Source organism: Strix uralensis, chromosome 2 (assembly GCF_047716275.1).
Source record: "Strix uralensis isolate ZFMK-TIS-50842 chromosome 2, bStrUra1, whole genome shotgun sequence".
Lineage (NCBI taxonomy): Eukaryota > Metazoa > Chordata > Aves > Strigiformes > Strigidae > Strix > Strix uralensis.
The window spans coordinates 5,536,482-5,555,893 of NC_133973.1; the positions used below are offsets into that span (position 1 = coordinate 5,536,482).

Consider the following 19,412-nt stretch of genomic DNA (forward strand, 5'->3'; position numbering starts at 1 on the left):
GAAGTGTGGCCAGCAGGTCAAGGGAGGGGATTGTCCCCCTCTGCTCTCGTGAGACCCCACCTGCAGCACTGTGTCCAGCTCTGAGGCCCCCAACATAAGAAGGACACAGACCTGCTCAAGCAGGTCCAGAGGAGGCCATGAAGATGATCAGGGGCTGGAGCACCTCCCCTGTGAGGACAGGCTGAGAGAGTTGGGGGTGTTCAGCTGGAGAAGAGAAGGCTCCGGGGAGACCTTAGAGTGGCCTCCCAGTACTTAAAGGGGCTACAGGAAAGCTGGGAAGGGACTCGTCATCAGGCAGTGTAGGGATAGGATGAGGGGTAATGGTTTTAAACTGAAAGAGGGTAGATTTAGATTAGATATGAGGAAGAAATTCTTTACAGTGAGGGTGGTGAGACACTGGCACAGGTTGCCCAGAGAAGCTGTGGCTGCCTCCTCCCTGGAAGGGTTCAAGGCCAGGCTGGAGGGGACTTTGGGCAACCTGGTCTAGTGGAAGGTGTCCCTGCTCATGGCAGGGGGTTTGGGACTAGATGATCTTTAAGGTGCCTCCCAAACCAAACCATTCTATGATTCTATGATTTACACTCTTCTCACTGCATTAGTGTTAAAAGCAGAGAGAAAGTTTGAGAGCCAAGATTTGCTCCTTGAGATCAGAAGATGAGCACCCAATGTCAGGAAGATGTTGCACATTTGGACAGACTTCTGCACTAGGAGGAGATTATAGCACCAGAGGCAGAGAGATTGTGGACTCTTCATCCTTGGAGGTTTTTAAGACTCAACTAGAGAAACCCGCAGTGACCCGAACTAGCGCTGGCACTAGTCCTTCTTAAATGAATGTTATCTGAAATGGGGCTGCTGCATAATTTGAAAGGTTTTTCATTACATATGAAGTTGAACCATCTCTGAAATAGTTTCTGCTGAAGTTAGTATCAAGTAATTCTTGTTTCCCACTGTCCCATTTTCCAATAGACCACATTTCTGCACTGACAACTGGTAATTGCACGGCAGGATCTGAAACATTTTGGCAATAGATCACAAACGCTTTTCAGGATGTAGGAGAAAACATGGGATTACAGAAGAAATGGGAACACAGTAGCCAGTTAACATGATCAGAAAATTAACATTCAAAAAGTCATTTACAGGTTTCAGGGTTAGTGTATTAAGAGGGAAACAATTCAAGAAGTTTAGAACTGTTGCTTCCTATTGCTGGAAAACTTCACCATGACACCGTGTTCTCTTGTTTGTATATTTATCTTGCCCATGAGTTACTTCTACCTTTGAACTGTGAAGCAAATTTCTGCAACACTGTACCAGAAGTAAAACAGGGTCTGGTCTAACACACACTGGTCTGTCCCAAGTGGGCCTCAAAAACCAAGAGTTTCAGCAGTCCCTCTGAAGTCTTACCTACTCTTGGTTTTACACAGCACAGGTCAAAGCTCATCTGTTACCTGATCTTGTATAGCCCCATTTTTAATATTTACAATTCTGCAAGGGTTCTGCCTGCAGCAATACCAGAATCGAGATGCCAGCAAATAATGGACAAACAACTGTAGAAATAACATTTTTGGTTTAGTGTTTGCAATTTGTTTTACAGCTCATAATGAAATACTGTTAGAGATATTCTACATTCATACATTTCTAGCAAAATACACTTTTAAAAACATAAGGCACTTTAAGACTTCCTAAAACAAATGCTCACGATAAAAATTCAACAAGAGGGCTGGATGAGAACCCTTTCTATCCTTAATGTTCAGGTCAGTAAAAGATCAATTGTCTAGTCAGGCAGGCAAATGAAATAATCAATAGAAAGGTTTCCAAGATAGAGTTACTGCTGTATTAGTGTGCATTCTGAAGTAGTCTATTTGAAGTGTCTTCAGTTGGGGAGGGAGGGCATAGTGTGAATAAGATGCATTAAAATAGTTCTTTGAACTGGGTAACAAAGACACATTGCAAGGATTAAGTTTCATTACTTTCATTGGATTAAATTCCTTCCATTCATTATTGCCAACAAGAATAAGGAACAAAAAGGAGCTGGTTCTCCCCTCCCTCCCCCCCACTCCCATTATAATTCAACACAAGATTTCAAAGACTTAAAATGACCAGGACAGAAGCCCATGAAAAACTGCATCTGGCCACTTCAGAGTATGTTTAAATATTCATTACTGACTTCCTCAAGTCTCACCTCTTATTAAAGAAAGAGAAACATAAAAGAATTGGCAACAGTGTAAGTTGCTTCCAGTCAAATTGATATTTTGCTTCTTTTTAACCCGACCCCACTGTTCACATTAAGCACCTGCATTCAGAAACGCACCAGCAGCTCCCCTTGGCAGAGAGATGGCAGGGCAGAGGATGAATGCAGGCAGGGCCCCGGGCCCCGCGGGGAAGAGGGAATGAGCAACTTTGCTTCACACGCTTGTGTCTCGGCTTAAGAACAGTTTCAAAAGCCGGACGTGCTGGGCTGCTGTAGCAACAAGGGGACTGATACCAAAACACTGACTGAAGACTTCACTCCGAGACGCATCCATAGGAGCTGAAATCCACTATTTAAAACTGACAAAAAGAGCTATAATGCTGGCAAAAGCACTGTCTACTTCTCAGGGCCCCTGAGAAGGGGACGGTAGGAACTAGCGCCTACCATCCATCAGTGTATTTTCAAGTTATGTCTTACCTATTTTACTGCCCAGTACATTTTCCAGTCTTTGGGGGCTAACAATTGTGGAAAAACTTGACTCCCAGACGCTCGATACATTAGGCACTACAGTACAAACCTGCATTCCTAGTCCTCTCAAATCCACCTCTGAGGGGAAAAAAACCCAACAACCACCAACCAACCACCATTTTTTTTTCTTACAAGTCCATGATTGGTTTAAACTCTGACTTAGTTGAATTGCACTTTAAAGCTCAGCAGCAAAAAGAAAACTCGGTAGCTGTATTTGGGAATACATATAAATTTTTAAGAGACAAGATATTTTATAAAGTCTAAAGATGCATAGAGATATCAACTGCATAAGCTGTCAAGTTTTGACCTGGCTACAGTGAAGAAGCTGTGAAAAGAGATCAGCCTATTCGCCTTATTAGAATTGGGGCAGAAATGGGATGCCTGTTCAGTTAGGAAAGCAAATGCAGTTAAGGATCGAGCTAAATTAGAACCAGCCACCACTGGTCTTAACCCATCACACACAGAGGTGCTACTGTGCAAACAGGAACTGTGGTGAAATCTAACCTTGTGAAGTGAAAAAACGCATGACTTAAGACAGCTGCTGCTAAAGAGGAGAAAGGAAGGTGGTACCTCACGGCCCTGAGCTCAAAAGATCTTGAGATCTCCACTTGTGTGGCTCACTTTCACTGGCAGAAGAGCCAAGCTCCAGATCACTCAGTTGCTCACTGCTGTTGTACTAGCAGCTGATTTAAAACCGTGGCTCTGCAATCAGTTTACTGTCCTTCAGCACTGGTATGACAATATTCACTTGGGACAGGAAGAAGCATCTGAAAGAGGAGATGAAGAACAAAACACAGGCCACTCACTGATCCCAATTTAACTAACAGCATGCAGTCAGTTTTTCCTCAAAATCTGTAGGTTCTTCTGCCCAAGAAAACCTCACAGAATTTGCTAAAGTGACATCCAGTTGCTTTGCACATATACCTTATCCTGTCTTAAAAAATATACTTTAAAAAAAAAATATTGAAAAAGGCACAGAGCACGTGCAATTTAGTTCCCTGTGGATCTATGCATGTGGGGAATCTTCAGACTAAGCTGCAATGATTAATAACGGACAGGGTGCTATTTTACAACCAGATCATTTCTTTCAAATTCCAGTTCTCTCCAAAGGAAACTGGGGAAACAAGCAGTGCTGTCAAGGAAATGCAAGGCAAGAAGTTCAACCTGCACACCGAGACAGACTGGAACGTAAAACGTTTCCCAGACCTTGTTCTTCAGGTCACATTAAAGGAAAAATTGTAGTCTAATTAAAAAAAAAAAAAAAAAAAAAAAATCACTAAAGCTAGTCACAGAGAGTAGAATTATCAAAGTGCTTTAATATATAAAGTGTCAAATATAATTAAACAGGACCATTAACACAGAGCTACCGTAAGATATTCAAATAGGTACATGCGTTTTCTGAATGCAGGAGAGGAGCACAGGATTTTTATTTCCCCCTTTGGACCAGAGTTGGTTAAGAAAAGTTTTTCTTGTTCATTTAGCTTTTTCACACAATGTATTTGCTCTGCTCATGCATTCGAAGGCACAGCTGGATTTGCTCTGTCTGAAACTGCATCAAAAGGACTGTCATGAAATATTAATAAAGGGGCAGCTCTCACTGACAAAAACACATAACAGCCCCATAAAGTAGATTTATAGATCCCTGTCAATTCATAATATTAATTTTTATAAGCTATTTCTTGATACTAAAAAATTCCAAGCTATTTTCTTTCCTTTAAACACAGTTTAAGATAACTGAATGTGTTATTTGAACAATCTAACAGACTGCCAAAGCTATTATAACAAGAGCAAATGCAAACAAATAAATAAGGAAGAGGTTTCGAAACCACCTCGTGCAAGATGCTCGCGCCTCAGCCTCCCTACTGGCTTTTCCTCTCATGTTATGAATAAGAAAAAAGAAAAGCCATTCTCCACGGCACTTGTCTCAATACTTCCAATTCATTAAGCTGCTGCCTACTTTAAGCAGATGACCTTAAAGATGGAAAGTAACTCTGTACCAAGCACAGCAGAGCTGGCTGCAGCAGGGGGACACGGTTGTTTAGAAACCAGAAATGTCAATCAAGACCTTTCCTGCAATTCACAGATATAAAAGCAGATTTGCTCCAGTAAGCTGAGACTCAAAAACGTGGTACGGAGCATCGCATCTGGTCCCTTGCACAGGCACGTACGGCCGCGAGTCTGAAGTAATACCAAGTCTCAGTAGAACAACTCGTCTATTTTCTGAAGACACCATAAGGACAGCAACGCTCCAGGTGTAATGGGAAGAGGCAGAGGGAGGAAAAATAAAAAATACAGTTAGGAGGAAACACTAAGAGCAGCTTAGTATAACAAGGGAGGGAAAAAAAAGGTGGCTCAGTTCTATGATGGCTGTACCCTCTGTTACACACAGAGACCCTACGCCTCTAGGCAAAGGAAGAACAACCAGGGTTTGGAAAAAATCTACTCCTGAACAAAAAAAGAATCCGACTCCCATTTTTAGAGGATGGGTGTAAAATCTATAACTGAAATCAAAGGAGACAGCAAAGAATCAAAACGCTACATAAAACATTGGGGTCCGTACATACTCACATGGCATCATTAGCCTGTTTCTGATTTACCACAGTGTTAAAAGATCTGGACAGTCTCCTCTGCTCTGAGGCGTGACTGAAGTCCAGTGAAGTGTCATATATTAAAACCCTTCTCAATCCGCCAGTGAGAACGAATCCCCCTCCCCAGGCCGTACGAGGGAGGGGGGGTGTCTCCCAGGCAGGAGATGTTTCTAACCATCCCAGGCACCCTACAGGCAGCATGCCACTGAGTGAGTTCTCCTAAGTAGCGCTGCGCCAAGCAAGTCCAGGCTTGCTAAGATGTTCTGCCCCTTGCATGGACTTGAGGACAGTTTCTAGTGAGCCCTTTGGGCCAGAGGCTCATGCTTCGCTGTTCCATTAATGCTTTTCAAAGACGTTTTCCTTCCCGGGTGCCCCTCTCGCTCCCTGTTATCCCAGAAGGACTTTCTGCATCCTGCGCGCAGCGACGCTGGCTTCGTCCTCAGAGTCAGACTCGCTCTGGGAAGTGGAGCTCTGGGAGGCAGAGCTGCAGGGAGAGGAGCACTCTGGGGAGCACAGGTAGTGCATCAGCGGGAGGCGATACTTCCCACAGAAGTCAACGAACTTGATTTGTCTGACACAGCTGTCAAAGTAGACACCTGTAAGGGCAGAAGGAACAGTAACAACATGTGAGACCCCGCGCGGAGAAACCTGTAAGCTCTGCGAGGTTGTTGAGGCTGGCGCAAATGCCTCAAATTAGCATTGAATTGACACAGCACTGGACGTAGAAGAACAAGGGATACTGGAGGAAGAGAAGGGACCAAGACACCTATGGAAGTGTGAAATTTCTTTTCTTAGTTAAAAAGAAAAAATAAAATCTTGTAAAACTGTATTTGATAGGTGATTCAGAACGGCACACTCTACATGAAAAGACACAGGGCAGCTACTTCCAAAGAATCTGGCAATTTCTTCTAACCATGAGGGAGAAATCTCCAGCTGGGAATTTGCAAACTTCTTAAATGTCAAATTAATTCATCTACTCTATTTTCAAACTCGTAAAACCTCTTCTACCAGCTAGCAAAAATGTGTTCACAAATAGACCTTCATAGCTTTACTTTTCTTCTGCTTGAATGAAGTCACCATGCTGAGTTTGGATGCTACTTTCCATGGCAACAGTGTTGCTGTAACATGCAATTACGTTCTTTTCCTGTCACAGCAAGTGATTTTAGACAGTGCCATTTTCAGAAGTTTCCAGCGGTGTTTTAAGTCCTAGCTGGTCTGGAGTAAGCTTTTCTCCTGCAGTGCTAGAGCAACACTGCAGTACTGTGATAGTTCATAAGGGAAAATGAGAAAGAGCAAAACCAATCCACTGTTATCCAGGCTGTGAAAAACTCTAAAAAAGGAGACATTTCTTTCCCCTCCAACACAAGTTCCAGCCCTTCCGTCTTTGCTTACAGAGCAAGCTTTGATATTGTCCTACAAGGAGATAAGATAACAGCCTGCGTTATGACTGCAGGGTAGATACTAATTAATTATTTTCTTCCTTAATCTTCTAAAGGCTAAACGCGCAGATCATTTACTCTGGATAAAGATTAAGCATTAAGCCAAATTAAGCGCAAGCATTCCAGGCTTTTCTATGAAGTCCTCTCCTTCCAGGAACCACACGCTAGTAGTCCCAAGCAAGAGCTAAACAAGTCGCTTTTGGTAGCTGCCAAGCACTGCAGCCTCTCTCCTCTTTTCCATCCAGAAACGAAGCTTGCTGTTCAGCAAGAGTGCTTGCAAATGTTCTCCTGTCCATTACTGAGTCTGAGCTATTTCAAGGCAGACAGATTGGAAACTTCAGACCATAAAAGCATAGTGGTGTGCTGGGATAAGCTGCAAAGACTCTGACAAAAACGGTCTTACATTCCCATGCAAATACAGTAAACCAGCACTACAGCTTTGAACATCATTCCTAAGTGAACAAGGTTCCTTAAAGATCTGGAGCCGATGAAATACAGCTAGAATTTGGATGCAACATCACATCAAACCTGACTGAGCTACTGAAGTCACAGCAAGTGAGAGGGAAAGAAAACCCATCAGATAAAAGCAGGAAGCAGAGCAGTGAAGGTGAACTTACCCCCACATTTAGGATTGGGACAGTTGCTGGCCAAGCTCAGATACCGGACAAGATTCTCCGGGAGATCACTGGGAGCGTAGGGAACGTTGCGAGTTTTAATTGTGCGTCCAGCCAGTTCCTGAAGGCTTGGGGGATTGTAGGTCAGGTCACGGACAAACCGAACCACCAGTGGGTTCCCACGCAAGCTCAGCTCTTCCAGGTGAACCAGGTTAAGGATCTCTCGAGGAAGGTAAGTCAGCAGGTTATTGTGCAGGCTGAGGGAACGCAAGGAATGCAGCCTGGGGATGGAGGTGGAAACCCAGTCAAGACAGGCAAGCAAAATCATTCCACAACTGCATTACACAGTCCTGATTACTCTCCCCTCTCCCACCAATCTCTTTTTTTTTTTGCCTTTTCTTCCTTCTAAAGCATAAACTCATGCTAAAAGAGCTGCTGTTACTCCAGCACACACAATGCCCTAGAAAACCTGGCTCAGCTCTGCAACACCTGTTAAAGAAACACAGTCTTATGTGCTGCTGTCTCTCTCAATATTGCCCCTCCACACCCCAAAAAAGGTAGCACAGAACAAAAGTATACAAACTGAGTGAGTGATTTCAGGGGAGATAATGCTTCCTTGTACCCAAGATAGCATTATCTCCCTGTAGCAAGAGCGGTTCCATGCAGTACTTTGAATATGTCACCTGCTTTCACTCATGCATTAAAGATGATTGCTGGTAGGCAGCCAACCCTGGAAAACCCCATGGTTTTTTTCATTGCTTGCAGCTGCATCACCTTGCTCTGTGATACTACCAGATCTCAGAAGCTGAGCAAGGTCAGGCCAGGCCAGCATCGGCATGGGTGACAAGCAGTTTTTTGGCTTTGGAGGAGGTGTTCATCTCTCTCAGGAAGCACAAAGCAATGCTTCAGCACAGAGTCCAGGGGTGCTCTCAAACCAGTCCAAGTTACAAGACAACTTGACATTGTATGTTAAGAATAATCCCACTACACCATCAAATTCCAACTCAGAAAACTCCCAAGCTGCCATTCAACTGCTTTTGGGGTTACAGCTACACACTGAATTCTTCACCTCTCATCTTAGGCTACCCATACAGAGTTTGCAGTGTCCTCTTCCCCCTTGTGAAACAGATAAAGAAGTAACTTATCCTCTAGAGCCACGCTGTAGGATTTAACAAGCATTAAAACATTCTGAGATCCTAGAGTAAGAAATGCCAAGAGAACACAGGGGATGGTACAACACAAAAGCACACACAAAGGCTTTGGGTGAAAGACAAAACAGACCAAGCATTCTTTACTAAGAACATGGTAGCATGGCAGTTGATCTTTTCTGAGTTGCCTAGGCACTTCTCAGGCTCCCCGTACAAATCTATTAATATTAATTCACCTTAAAGTGTATACTGGTGACATTTTCTTTCTCCATAACCCTCAGATTTCCATATTACATATACATGGTCTGCCTGCAGTATACCATGTTAAGGATCTTCTTGTTCAAGTCTAGTCACATTACAAACTGAAGGACAAATAGGTCCTCCCAGGTGCTTTTATGCACACATACAGAAGAAAATGTTCAAGGAGTTAATTACAGCTGGTGGCTGATGACAGTAAATACTCACTGTGCCAGCTGAGGTGGAATGCTCTGGATCTTGTTGTCACACAGAACTAGATAGCTTAGAGAAGGCAGGTTCGCTAATTCAGGTGGAATTGAAGTAATGAAATTTCCTCCAAGGTATAGAAACTCTAAACTGAAAAAGAGAAGATAAAATACTGCGTTATTTCATTAAGGTCATTTCCAGTTTCATTTAACACTTGGTCTCCTCATCTCCTGCATTTCTTAAAGAAAACTTACAGATGACTACATATGAGTTAATTTGCTGAGGGGAAAAAAAAAAAGCTCAGTTACACATCAAAATTACAACAGAGCTGCTGTTTCACAACCGATAATGTTGCGATTTACCTCCAGCCTCCTGCAGTCACCATTACATCTGTAGGTAGGCACCAGACAACCATGTATTCCTACAAGAAGCCCACATGCAAAGCTCCCACTCCTATTTCCAGGGAAAAGCAGCCTGCACACGCAAGGTCTGCAGCACCAACACAGACCCTGCTGCAGCCAGTGGGAGTTCTCAGTAGAAGCAAAGCAAGAGCGCAGTGGCCTCTCCCTGAAAATCCCGGCCCTACACAACCACTAATTGCTCTTTATGGTATCATTTGACTCCTCAGTGACTAACTGCAACCCTTCAGCAGAAATCAGAGGCAGCCAGTCGCACTTTGATACAATTCACATAACACCACCACCACAGCTGCAACAGCACAGAGCACACCCACATCACACAAGTACGTGCGTGCCATTTCTCAGATAGATTGATTTCAGTATACTGAAGCCATGGAGCCCAAAACTACCAAAAACATTAGCTAGGCTTAACTGCATTGAAGGCCTAACTAAAAGGAAAAAAAATAAATCACTGGATGTCCTGTGAAAATTCAGTGGATGGGAAGCAGGAACAAAGAGAGGCACTAGATCCCTTCTGCCAGGTGGAGTAGCCAGTATTTGGTGTGCATCTCTGCCCTTCTAGGGAGAAAGATTGGCAAGCAGTACTTTTCAACGTAATAGCTGCAAGTCCCCATTTCACAGAGTCAGATAGTTTTCCTGCCCTGTTCTCAGACGCTGTCTGGAAGAGGAGCAAAGGCAGGTTCTGTATGGGTACCTCTGATTGGGAAGAGACACCATTGCTAATCATGGTCCAGACAACATTTTCCCCATGCCTAAAAAAAGTGGATCCTACAGTCCTGTCTGCAGGTGCTGGTTCAAGATCTCCAGTACACACTTGGGTTAGATGCCTAACTACAGTGTACACTGGCCCCCTCTGATCCACCATGCGTTCCCTGCAGGTCAGGGAAAGAAATCATCCAGGCTCCATCAGCCTTTCTTTAAAAACAGCTTATAACCTCCTTGGAATAGGATATACCTTAATCTCACCCCAGCAACTGAGAAAGGCTGTGGATACAACTGGCAAAGAAACACACGACCAAACAATCCAAGGGACATGGCGGTCGATACAGAGAAGGTCTGAGCCCTGCAACTGTGCCACAGCACGTGTGGAGTGCCAGAGGAGCTCCTCCCTGGGCCTTCCGCTGGGATGGAGCAGAAGAACGGTAGAAAGAGACTATTACGTTCAGTTCTTGCAAGAAACATGAACCTCAAAGATCCAATGACAGCATCTGCTTGGGCTACAGGGGCCACTAACACAGCACAAAGGTCCATCTGCCCAACAGCGAAGAACAGTCCTCTGCAACACACCAGGAGATGCTCACAGAGCTTCGCTCCCCCCGGATTCGCTCACCTTTCAGGACTATGTCAAAGGCAAGCTAAATAACTGAAATTTGCAAAGTGGGCACAAAATTAAGCCTTAAACTGAATTTGACTATGTGAAAGGAAGTAACTATACTTGCTTCAGCTGAGAGATAGAGTGGGACAGCACATTTGGGAGTTATTCTGAACACACAAGAAAGTACACAGGGAGAAAACCATCACCAAAGCCCCACTGCTCAGAAGTAGCCCCTCTTCTACACAGACAGCCTGTAGGTGAGGAGTGGGGTAGAAGGAAGGCTGCTGTGCAGATACCACATCAAGGGGAGATTATTTTTAATTAAATCTTGATCCCCTAACAAAGCCCTGAGTTTTAACCAAAATTCCTCCTTCAACCTCCATTGTTTCCCAAGGTGGATTTAGGCTGCTTGGCTCTCGTTAGGGACTTAACTGCTGACCATACAATTCCGAGGCATATTTGAACTCCGTGCCATTGCTGGAGCCCACAGCAAAAACTGTTGGGCAAGGGAATTGTAGTTATGTGGATTTCAGTGTTTAAACACGTACAAGTTTCCACTTCCTAGGAAACTTCATCTTCTGTGTTTGAAGACAATAATGCCCATACAGCCACACTGCATAAAAACACATGCTACCAGGGAAGGGGAAGAGGGGTGCAAAATATATAGTATATAGGTTTTGAAATTCATTTCAAGGCATGAAATACCTAAGTTTCAAGAGCAGCTTACTGCACAAGCTAAGCGTGCAAAAACACTGCCTACAAACTACTTACAGCTTTCAGTTCCATTCTCTGTAAAGTCTGTGTAATGAGAACACTCAGTTACACTAGCTAGGATATAAAACCCCAACAGCAGGTTACAAACTGTCTGTTAACTAAAAATCCGCTAAATAAGGTAACTCCTTCACTGGCAACAAAGGGCTTCTTAAAAATTGTCTTCTGAGTCACCTTTTTGAGGTCAGTAGACTAACCACTCGCTGGGCCCAGTCTAGTACAGCAAATCAGAATTTCCAACATCAACTTAAGATATGAATTAGATGGTAAATTTATTTAAAAAGCACAGGGAGGAGGTTTTGAAACTATAAAAAAAAACACTTATCTTACATACAGCAAAGATATTCTTACAGCTTCCACGGAAACATTGCTTAGTAGGCAAAAAAATCTGTAATTCCCATCCTTCCAAAATACAATTAGCTAGAAAGAAGGATCTAGCCTAGTCTTGGCTGAGCAAGAGGGATAAATCAACAATAGTCATTTCTGTGTCAAATTAAAGTGTCAAGAATTGTTTGAGCAAGGCTAACTATGACAGAGGCAAGGATTTTCAAGAGACACAACCCTTTTGCTGACCCCACCACTGGGGCCACAGTTCGCTCCCAGCTCACCTACTCCTGGCCTGATTTTCATGTCGTACTAAGCCCGTACCTAGAGACCAAGGCAATGTGGCTCTCCAGCTGTCCTACTCGGGGGGCAAGCTGCTCCTCGGTAAGATGAACAAGAGCATTGCTGAGCTCTGCCCTCCTCACAAAATAGCCTGCAATGAGGCAATCCACAACATTTACTATAGTTTTTCACAGGAGGACCATAGCAGAGACGGGACTGAGCTTAGCGAATACTTCTGACTAACCTTTCACACCAAGACCCAGTTTTTCTGACAATCATTAATCTGCATAGTCATTTGGACAAGCCAGCTAAGGTCTCATGCATCACTGTGTACACAGAGGGAGAGATGGAATTTTTCTGTACTTTCAAAAGTCAGTCCAGGAACTTAGAAGAGCCAGAGAGCAATCAGCCTCAAACAAATGTAAGCTCAGTTCCTATTTTTGAAGCTAGAATAAAGGGTGTACTTCCAACCTGCCACAGAGGCACGGGCTGAACAAGTTTCAAGAGGAGACAAACACTAACAAAATCCATCTCAACAAAACCCAAAAATCCCCCACATTTGACAGACTAACTAATGGGGGCTGACACCTTCTCTCCTGCCTTTTAGCAACATTTACAAATACACTAATAAAAGGCCAGAGTCCCTTTCAGCCTCATATGCAGCAGGCCCCTCACTCAGCAGAGCCAGTACTAATTGCTGCCAAGCAGCAGGCAGCATGCTGGGCCCGTGGTGTGTCACTCCTCTCTAGCAGGGGGTGTAGGGTGGCTGTGGAAATCCTTTTACATACAGGAAGGGAGTGGGGCAATGTTCAAAGAACTATGAATCGATGCAGGTGGTGGCAGCTTAACATGCCAAGAGACCGCACATTCTTGCTTGAGTATGTCCTTGAGGTTTCCAGGTCATCATATAGCACAAAACAAATAAAAAAGCCCCCAGTCACTCAGTAAGAAGAGCCCACTCCAAGCACTGGAGGCATTTTTGATACCCTGTGAATTACCATGACATTTTCATAGTCATGTTTCAAGGGGAGAACGTCTTCTGGCATAGAAGACACTCGAATTTTCAATCCACCCTGTTTCCCCACAGATGCTTCTTTGGATAAAATTTAACAGCTGACATCAAACAAATGCATCTAAATAGGTAATCTAAAAAGAAACAATGGAGCCTGAAATAGCTCCAGGTCTTTTTAAGATAAAACTTTTTAGCAATAAATTTCCAGGGCACTTTTTAGGCTCATACAAGGGAGGAATTTAAAAGCAGCCCACAACACACTCCTGTTAACCCTGTTCTACGATTTGCTAATTCCTGAGAGAACTGCATAGCCTTTGCTGACACGCAAATTTAAGATCAAACAGTCGTCTGAAAACTATTTGCAAAACGTTTGAAGAGGGGAAGAAAAAGGGAGGCAGCAAGAAGATTTCCTAATGCTGTATCTTTATCAAAGCTTCACTTGCTGTTTTTCCCACACTGTAACAGCCGTTCTTAAGTGTATGCTTGTCTAACACGCTTAATACTACCCACGAATAAAAGCAAATACTCTGGTTTTCATCGCATCTAAGCCTTTGCACAAAACTTGGATGAATCCAGTTGGGCGTTTGAGGCCTTTGATGCCAGCCCTTGCACAACTGGGCTTTACTAGAGGAATCCAAGCAAGAAGAAAAGGAGCATGCACAGCAGACGCCTGGAAAGAGCCTGGCTCTTTTCCAAGCTCTTTCCGCCTGCTCCTGGTGCTCTACTGAGCGTGAGAGTATTCACTAGAAGATGACTAAACTCAAAATTCACATCAGGAGATTCAAGGTATCGACTGCATCTCACTAAGCTCCTGAGAATTTTTCCCTTTACGGGAGACACTTGCAAGACATTTCCCCAGGCGTGCACACTCACGAGGGCAATCCATGCACCCTTAAGCCAAATGCTGGAGTTGGACAGTGAAGACCAGAGCTGTGTTCTACCAGACTTACCAAACAAATTTTGTCCAGAACGGGCACAAGTAGATGACCACATTTCTAGCTCAGCACCTGTAACAGACATTGCCCCTTAGCGCATCCCCCGCTGGATCAGCAGAGGAAGGATACACACAACCAGTGCAGCAGGGGGATGTCAATGCAGCTCACAGTTGGAGCTGCCGGGGGCAGTGAATCGAGAGAGAGTGACTGACCATAACACCTCACACTGAAAACACAGCAAGGTCAATGTTGGAGGGAGAACTACAAAAAAGATGACACTTATGTCTACCTATGCTAAGCTCATTTTTTAACTGGCAACAAACAGGGAAGCAATGCAAAGAGGGCTGCTCTTGCCCATCTGGTGCATTTTCTACTCCAAATTCACAGCAACAGCCAATGCTGCAATTCAGGTCTTGCACTGTACTGACACGGCTAGCTGACAGTACCTGGGGGTGGTGGGCATTCAGAAAGGGCTGCCACAGCCACACTATTTAAAGAAACCCTCAGTAGGGCCCATGCTTACCTTATGTAAGAGGCCATTGCAGCTCACCACAGACAATTACAGTGGAATTAGGAGGGAAGAACATTGCATTTTCCAAATGGAAAACATGAAGCAAAGGCTATTCATCCTTGGTGCTGGCATGCTATGATCAGCATCATCCTGCTGCCATCACCAGAGCAATCATGACCACCCACTTATGAAGCCATGTGATAGAAGCTTCAAGCATCAGGACATCTATAGGTGGTCCTTCTACAATGGCCTAGGAGGTAACTGATAATCAGGTGAAAGGCATTCGCTTTCTGAGCAGGATCTAGCACTGCGCACAGATTTGTGTGGGCAAGGATGGGGCAGATGGCTGAAGCTGGAAGGAGTAAGACAAGACAGCAGCACGGCTGGCTGGGGTTCTTATCGCTGTTCATTAACTTCCCAAATCACTAGGAACACGCTGAGGAAAAGTTTTTGCGCAAAACGCCTGACCCCAGCTTGCTCCAAAGTCGTGGATTTATTATCTTCATGTGAGTAACAACACATGGCACATGTCTCATTCCAGGGCCTTTGCATCTGTAGTTGCCAGCATGTTCCTTCTCCCTTGGCAGATCAGACTCATCAACTTTCTATTCTTTCAGCTTCACCACATAGACTCCTTACCTGCTGTATTCCTGGCCTTCACCAAAACTGACATGCTACCCCTTCAAAAACTACAACAGGAAACTACGGGGTGCATAGGAAAGAAGTAAGTCTTTGTTATCAAGAATTTTTTTTAAAAAAAATCTCATCAAAGCTCAGACATGCCCTGAAAACATAAAAATTATTTCTAGATCTCTGCAACTCTGCTCTATAATCAGTGACTTGAGCAAATGGGAAGCTGCCAGGGTCACGGGAAGAGGAGAACTGCTGGCCTCAGGAACTCTAGTACCAGCAGAAGGAACGTGTCTGGTCAAAGTGCCGCCTGCGTTCCTCTATGTCTCAGAGACCACAAGACATGAGAAACATTTCTTTTATGGGAAGTTGTATATGGAAAAAGGCTCAAAGTCTTGGCTTGCCAGCAACAGCAAGACAGACACTTGCAGCCTGAGCTGTGAGGTTAAGAGAAGCCCCAGCATCTACATCAGGTCCCACCTCCCGGCCCAGAGTTCAGAAACGAATCGATGTCTCCGTGTTGCCCTGCCACAATAGCTGGTTCTGCTCTGTCCTTGCTCAGGCTCATTTTACCCACTTCAACACTATGCACGCTCATGCTGCAGACACCCCTCTTGTTGGCAGGCAGGAGGAGGGTCTAGCAGCAGTTTCTCTCCAGTACATATCCACTATCTTTTTGGCAAGGGTGTCAGGTCAGGGGTTATCTGGCTCCCAATGAGTAGATTCAGGATTCCCTCTGAGGAATATTAAATTATAAAGTATTGTTTTCTCCCAGCTTTGGCAAGCAAGCGCGCTGCTCCCTTTTGTTACTTAAGCAGTCCCAGATACAGAAGAGTCAGGGATGGCACAGTGGTAAAGAAGCCGACAATCCTGGCGGAGCACGGATTCGCTATCTTAAGCTAAAGTTCAATTATATTATGGTGACACGTTAGCAGAAGTTCAATGAGTTTGCAGTGATTACACGGGCAGCAGACACAAGCTGGGTCTAGTCTAATTTTATTACCTGACACATCACTTCGTAACGATAAACCGACAGTTCAATTAGCCTTGTCCGCATTTGCCCTCTCGGAATTGTCATTCTGAGGTTCGAGCATAACCAGCCCAAGAAAAACAGCAGGACAGGACAAACAGGAGCCCTGCTTCAGGGTAGGCCTGAGGAACAAAGCAGAGTAACCACACAGCAGCAGTCTGACAGCGGTGCAGCATGTCAGCCCACTGTGCAGTGCTACACAGCCTGGTACCCTCCCAGGGTCAGCAGCATAACAAAAACCAGGGCTGAGGTTTGTTTTCTTGGGGGAAAAAAAAAAAAAAAGAAATGAGACAGAGAGAGAGAGAAACCACAACCACAGATGAGAGCATGCAAGCAGCAGCAGGGAGCCTCTGCCTCAGAGGTGGATGCAACAATCAGATCCCAACCACATCCTGGATGCTACCAGGAATGCTATGGAGGCAACGTGGATCTCCCACGCACAACTGCCCTCCTCTGTTGGCCTCCTTTCCCATGAAGTTGGTGCCACTGTCTTCCTTTGTTATCCCTGAAGGAACTGCTCCTGAACAGAAAACTGAGGTTCCTCCTCCTCCTCCTCACTACAGCCCCAACCCAGGACACATCCCAACTCTGCAAAGAGGGGCAGGGGCATTCTCTAGCACTCAAAATGCCTCATAGCATCTCTCAGACTTAGCTTAACCCAGAGTTGCTCCAGATCCTCAACAGGTGCATGCTGTGCCATGTGGGCAAAAGTCACATACCCAACTGTATTATACTGTGACAGACAAAACCATTTCCCACTAGCACTCAAGCGGTTCTGGTATCTCCAACCTTGGGCTGTGGGAGACAACAACCTGTACTGCTACTGGACGCAGCTTTGCTGAGCCATCAGGGCGAATCCAGCTAATTAGGGTCAAGGTTGCTGGAATTTGCGTAAGAGGGGCTGCCTCTGACACATCCCTTGGCAAAGAGCCGGAGTGAAGAAAGTTCAGACCCAAAGTCTTAGCGCAAAGCCACACAGGGGCTAGTCTGAGGCTTGAGAAACCAGCAGAACACACCGGGGTGCCCGGGCGTAACACGCGAGGCAGAACATGGCCTCCGGCTTGCCCAGGAGGATGGTAGCCTTCAAAAGTACCTACCCCAGGTCGGTGCAGGCAGTCAATGCCCAGTCCTACCTCAGATTTGTTCCCACCCCACCAACATTCCCAAAAGCCATGATTCAGCCACAGGTTTCTACCTCATCGGCCTGCTGTGGTGTGATCCAGCCCCAGAGCCAGATGTACCTGAGCGCAGCCTAGGGCTCTACGCTTCAGAAGATCTGTCAGATCTACACGAGCCGGGTGGGTGGAGGGAAATACAACAAAACCCCAACCACGCCAGCAAGCGCCCTGATGAGACTGGAGCCGTATCAGCAGAAAGGCCCTATTGTCTGCAGAAACCACAACAAGATCTTTATTCTCCTGCGCAGTCCATCGTGCAGCCATGAGCTGCATGAGACCAGGGGGTTTATTTTGCTCTTGCCTAGAGACCTGTATTAAAGCAAAGCCACGGCGCACCTTCTGCACATCAACACTCATACCAACCACACCGACACTAGGAGAGGCTCCCCCGCGCCAAGGCAGCCCAAGGACTAGGAAATCCTGGAAGAGTCGCCCATTTTGCAAGCGCAGAAGGCCCGTTGCCCGCCTGAAGAGCGGCTCTGAGTTTTGGTAACCTGCTGAAGGGGAAGAGACACGTTAGCAGCAGTGCTTAGAGACACCCGAGGCTCGGCAAAACTCACTCCCCGACCGAGCGGGAGCGAGACACGAGGCGTGCGAGAAAAGCCGGTTGGGTCTGCCCAGCAGCTGCCGGGGCTTTCCCTGTGTGTCCCCCCCACACCCCGGGCAAAGGCCCGGCGCCCTGCCCTCACCTGCGGAGCTCCTGGATGTCGGGCGGGATGCCGTGGAGGCGGTTGCCGCCGAGGCTGAGGCTCTGTAGCCCGCGGAGCCCCAGCAGGGCGGGCGGCACCTCGGCGAAGCGGTTCCCGCTGAAGTTGAGGACGCGGAGGGAGCGGCCGAGCGGGGCCTGCCCTAGCCCCTTGGGCAGCGAGCCGGGCCCGCCCAGCCGGTTGTTCTTGGCCAGGAGCGTGTGGAGGCGCGGCAGGGCCAGCAGCTCCGCGCCCAGCTCCGCCAGCCCCGTCCCGCTCACGTCCAGCACCTCTAGCGCCGGGAACCACTGCGACAGCCCGGCGGGCAGCGGGCCCGGCAGCCGCCGCGGCGACAGCACCAGCCGCCGCGCCTCCGCGCTGCGCCGCGCCGCCAGCTCCGCCGCCAGCTCCGCCGCCTCCTCCGCCGCCTCCTCCTCGCCCTCCTCCTCCTCCGCCGGGCCGCGCCGCGGTGGCTCCGGCTCCATCTCCGGGTCCTCACCGCCCGCCGCCGCCATCCCGCTCGCGCCGAGCGACGTCCCCGCGCGCCGCCGCCCTTACGTCACCCCGGGGGCTCCCACACCTCGCCCCGCCCCGCCCCGCCCCGGAATCTGAATAATCCCCGCCGGTGTCCCAAAGGGCCCCCGTCTCCCCCCTCCCCATGCTCGATCCCGGGCTCGCCGCCCGCCCAGGCGAGAACCGCCCCCCCGCCGCCGGTAGAGGGGCGAGAGGCTTTATGCATGTTGCGGGGCGCCCGCGGGAGGGCGGCGGAGAGAGAGCGAGCCCCGCCGCCGCCCCGGAACGAGCATGCGAGAGCCGTGCGGGGGCGGGGAAACGCCGGTGGAGGGGCGGCGGGCACCCCCCGCTCCCGGCGAGGACGTTCCCGTTACTGCCCCTCCCCGGGACCGTTCCTCACCCCCTCCCTCCCCACCAGGGCACCGTTACAGCCCCGGGGCACAGTTACAACCCGCTCCCGACGGCCCCGGCCAGCCGGTGCCCGCGGGGGCCTGGAAGTGGCACCTGGTGCCTTTGAAGGGCCACACACCCGGCTGGCTGGCGTCGGGCGACAGAAAAGCCCAGAGTCCCTCTAACTGAAAAATTAAAGAATAACCTCCCTGCCGCCCTCTTCGCTCATCCTCAGACCCCGGAGGAGAGGCGTGCTCTCTCCGGCCTGGGCGACAAGGCCTCCCTCTGTTGCGGCTGCTGTTGGCGGGGCCTGGCCTGCGACCTCCCCGGCCCTTCTTTAGTCCAGGGATTGTCTGCTTTGGTCCTTGCAGCCCCGCTGCTGGGGGAGCACCAAAATAGAGGCGCCTCCCCAGAAATACCTCGGTGTATCTCCTTGTCAGGGTGTGAAAAGACAGCTTTACTCTTGA

General features: G+C 47.3%; 1 protein-coding gene across 1 annotated transcript; it reads right to left on the reverse strand.

Moving 5' to 3' along the window:
- Positions 1–1,545: 1,545 nt before the first annotated feature.
- LRRC58 (leucine rich repeat containing 58) lies at positions 1,546–18,578 on the reverse strand. Its single transcript, XM_074853371.1, has 4 exons — positions 18,046–18,578; positions 8,971–9,099; positions 7,361–7,638; positions 1,546–5,900 (listed from the first exon to the last, which is right to left on the reverse strand). Exons 1-4 carry the CDS (start codon positions 18,555–18,557, stop codon positions 5,692–5,694), a joined length of 1,128 nt encoding a protein of 375 aa, XP_074709472.1. The 5' UTR covers positions 18,558–18,578; the 3' UTR covers positions 1,546–5,691.
- Positions 18,579–19,412: the final 834 nt, after the last annotated feature.

Excerpts from the sequence above, each read along its gene's own strand:
- LRRC58 (XM_074853371.1), bottom strand. The coding sequence starts at position 18,557 with ATGGCGGCGGCGGGCGGTGAGGACCCGGAGATGGAGCCGGAGCCACCG. Across the intron at positions 7,639-8,970 it reads ATTCCACCTCAGCTGGCACA|GCTGCATTCCTTGCGTTCCC; the intron begins GTGAGTATTTAC and ends CTCCATCCCCAG. Across the intron at positions 5,901-7,360 it reads TCCCAATCCTAAATGTGGGG|GTGTCTACTTTGACAGCTGT; the intron begins GTAAGTTCACCT and ends CTGCCCTTACAG.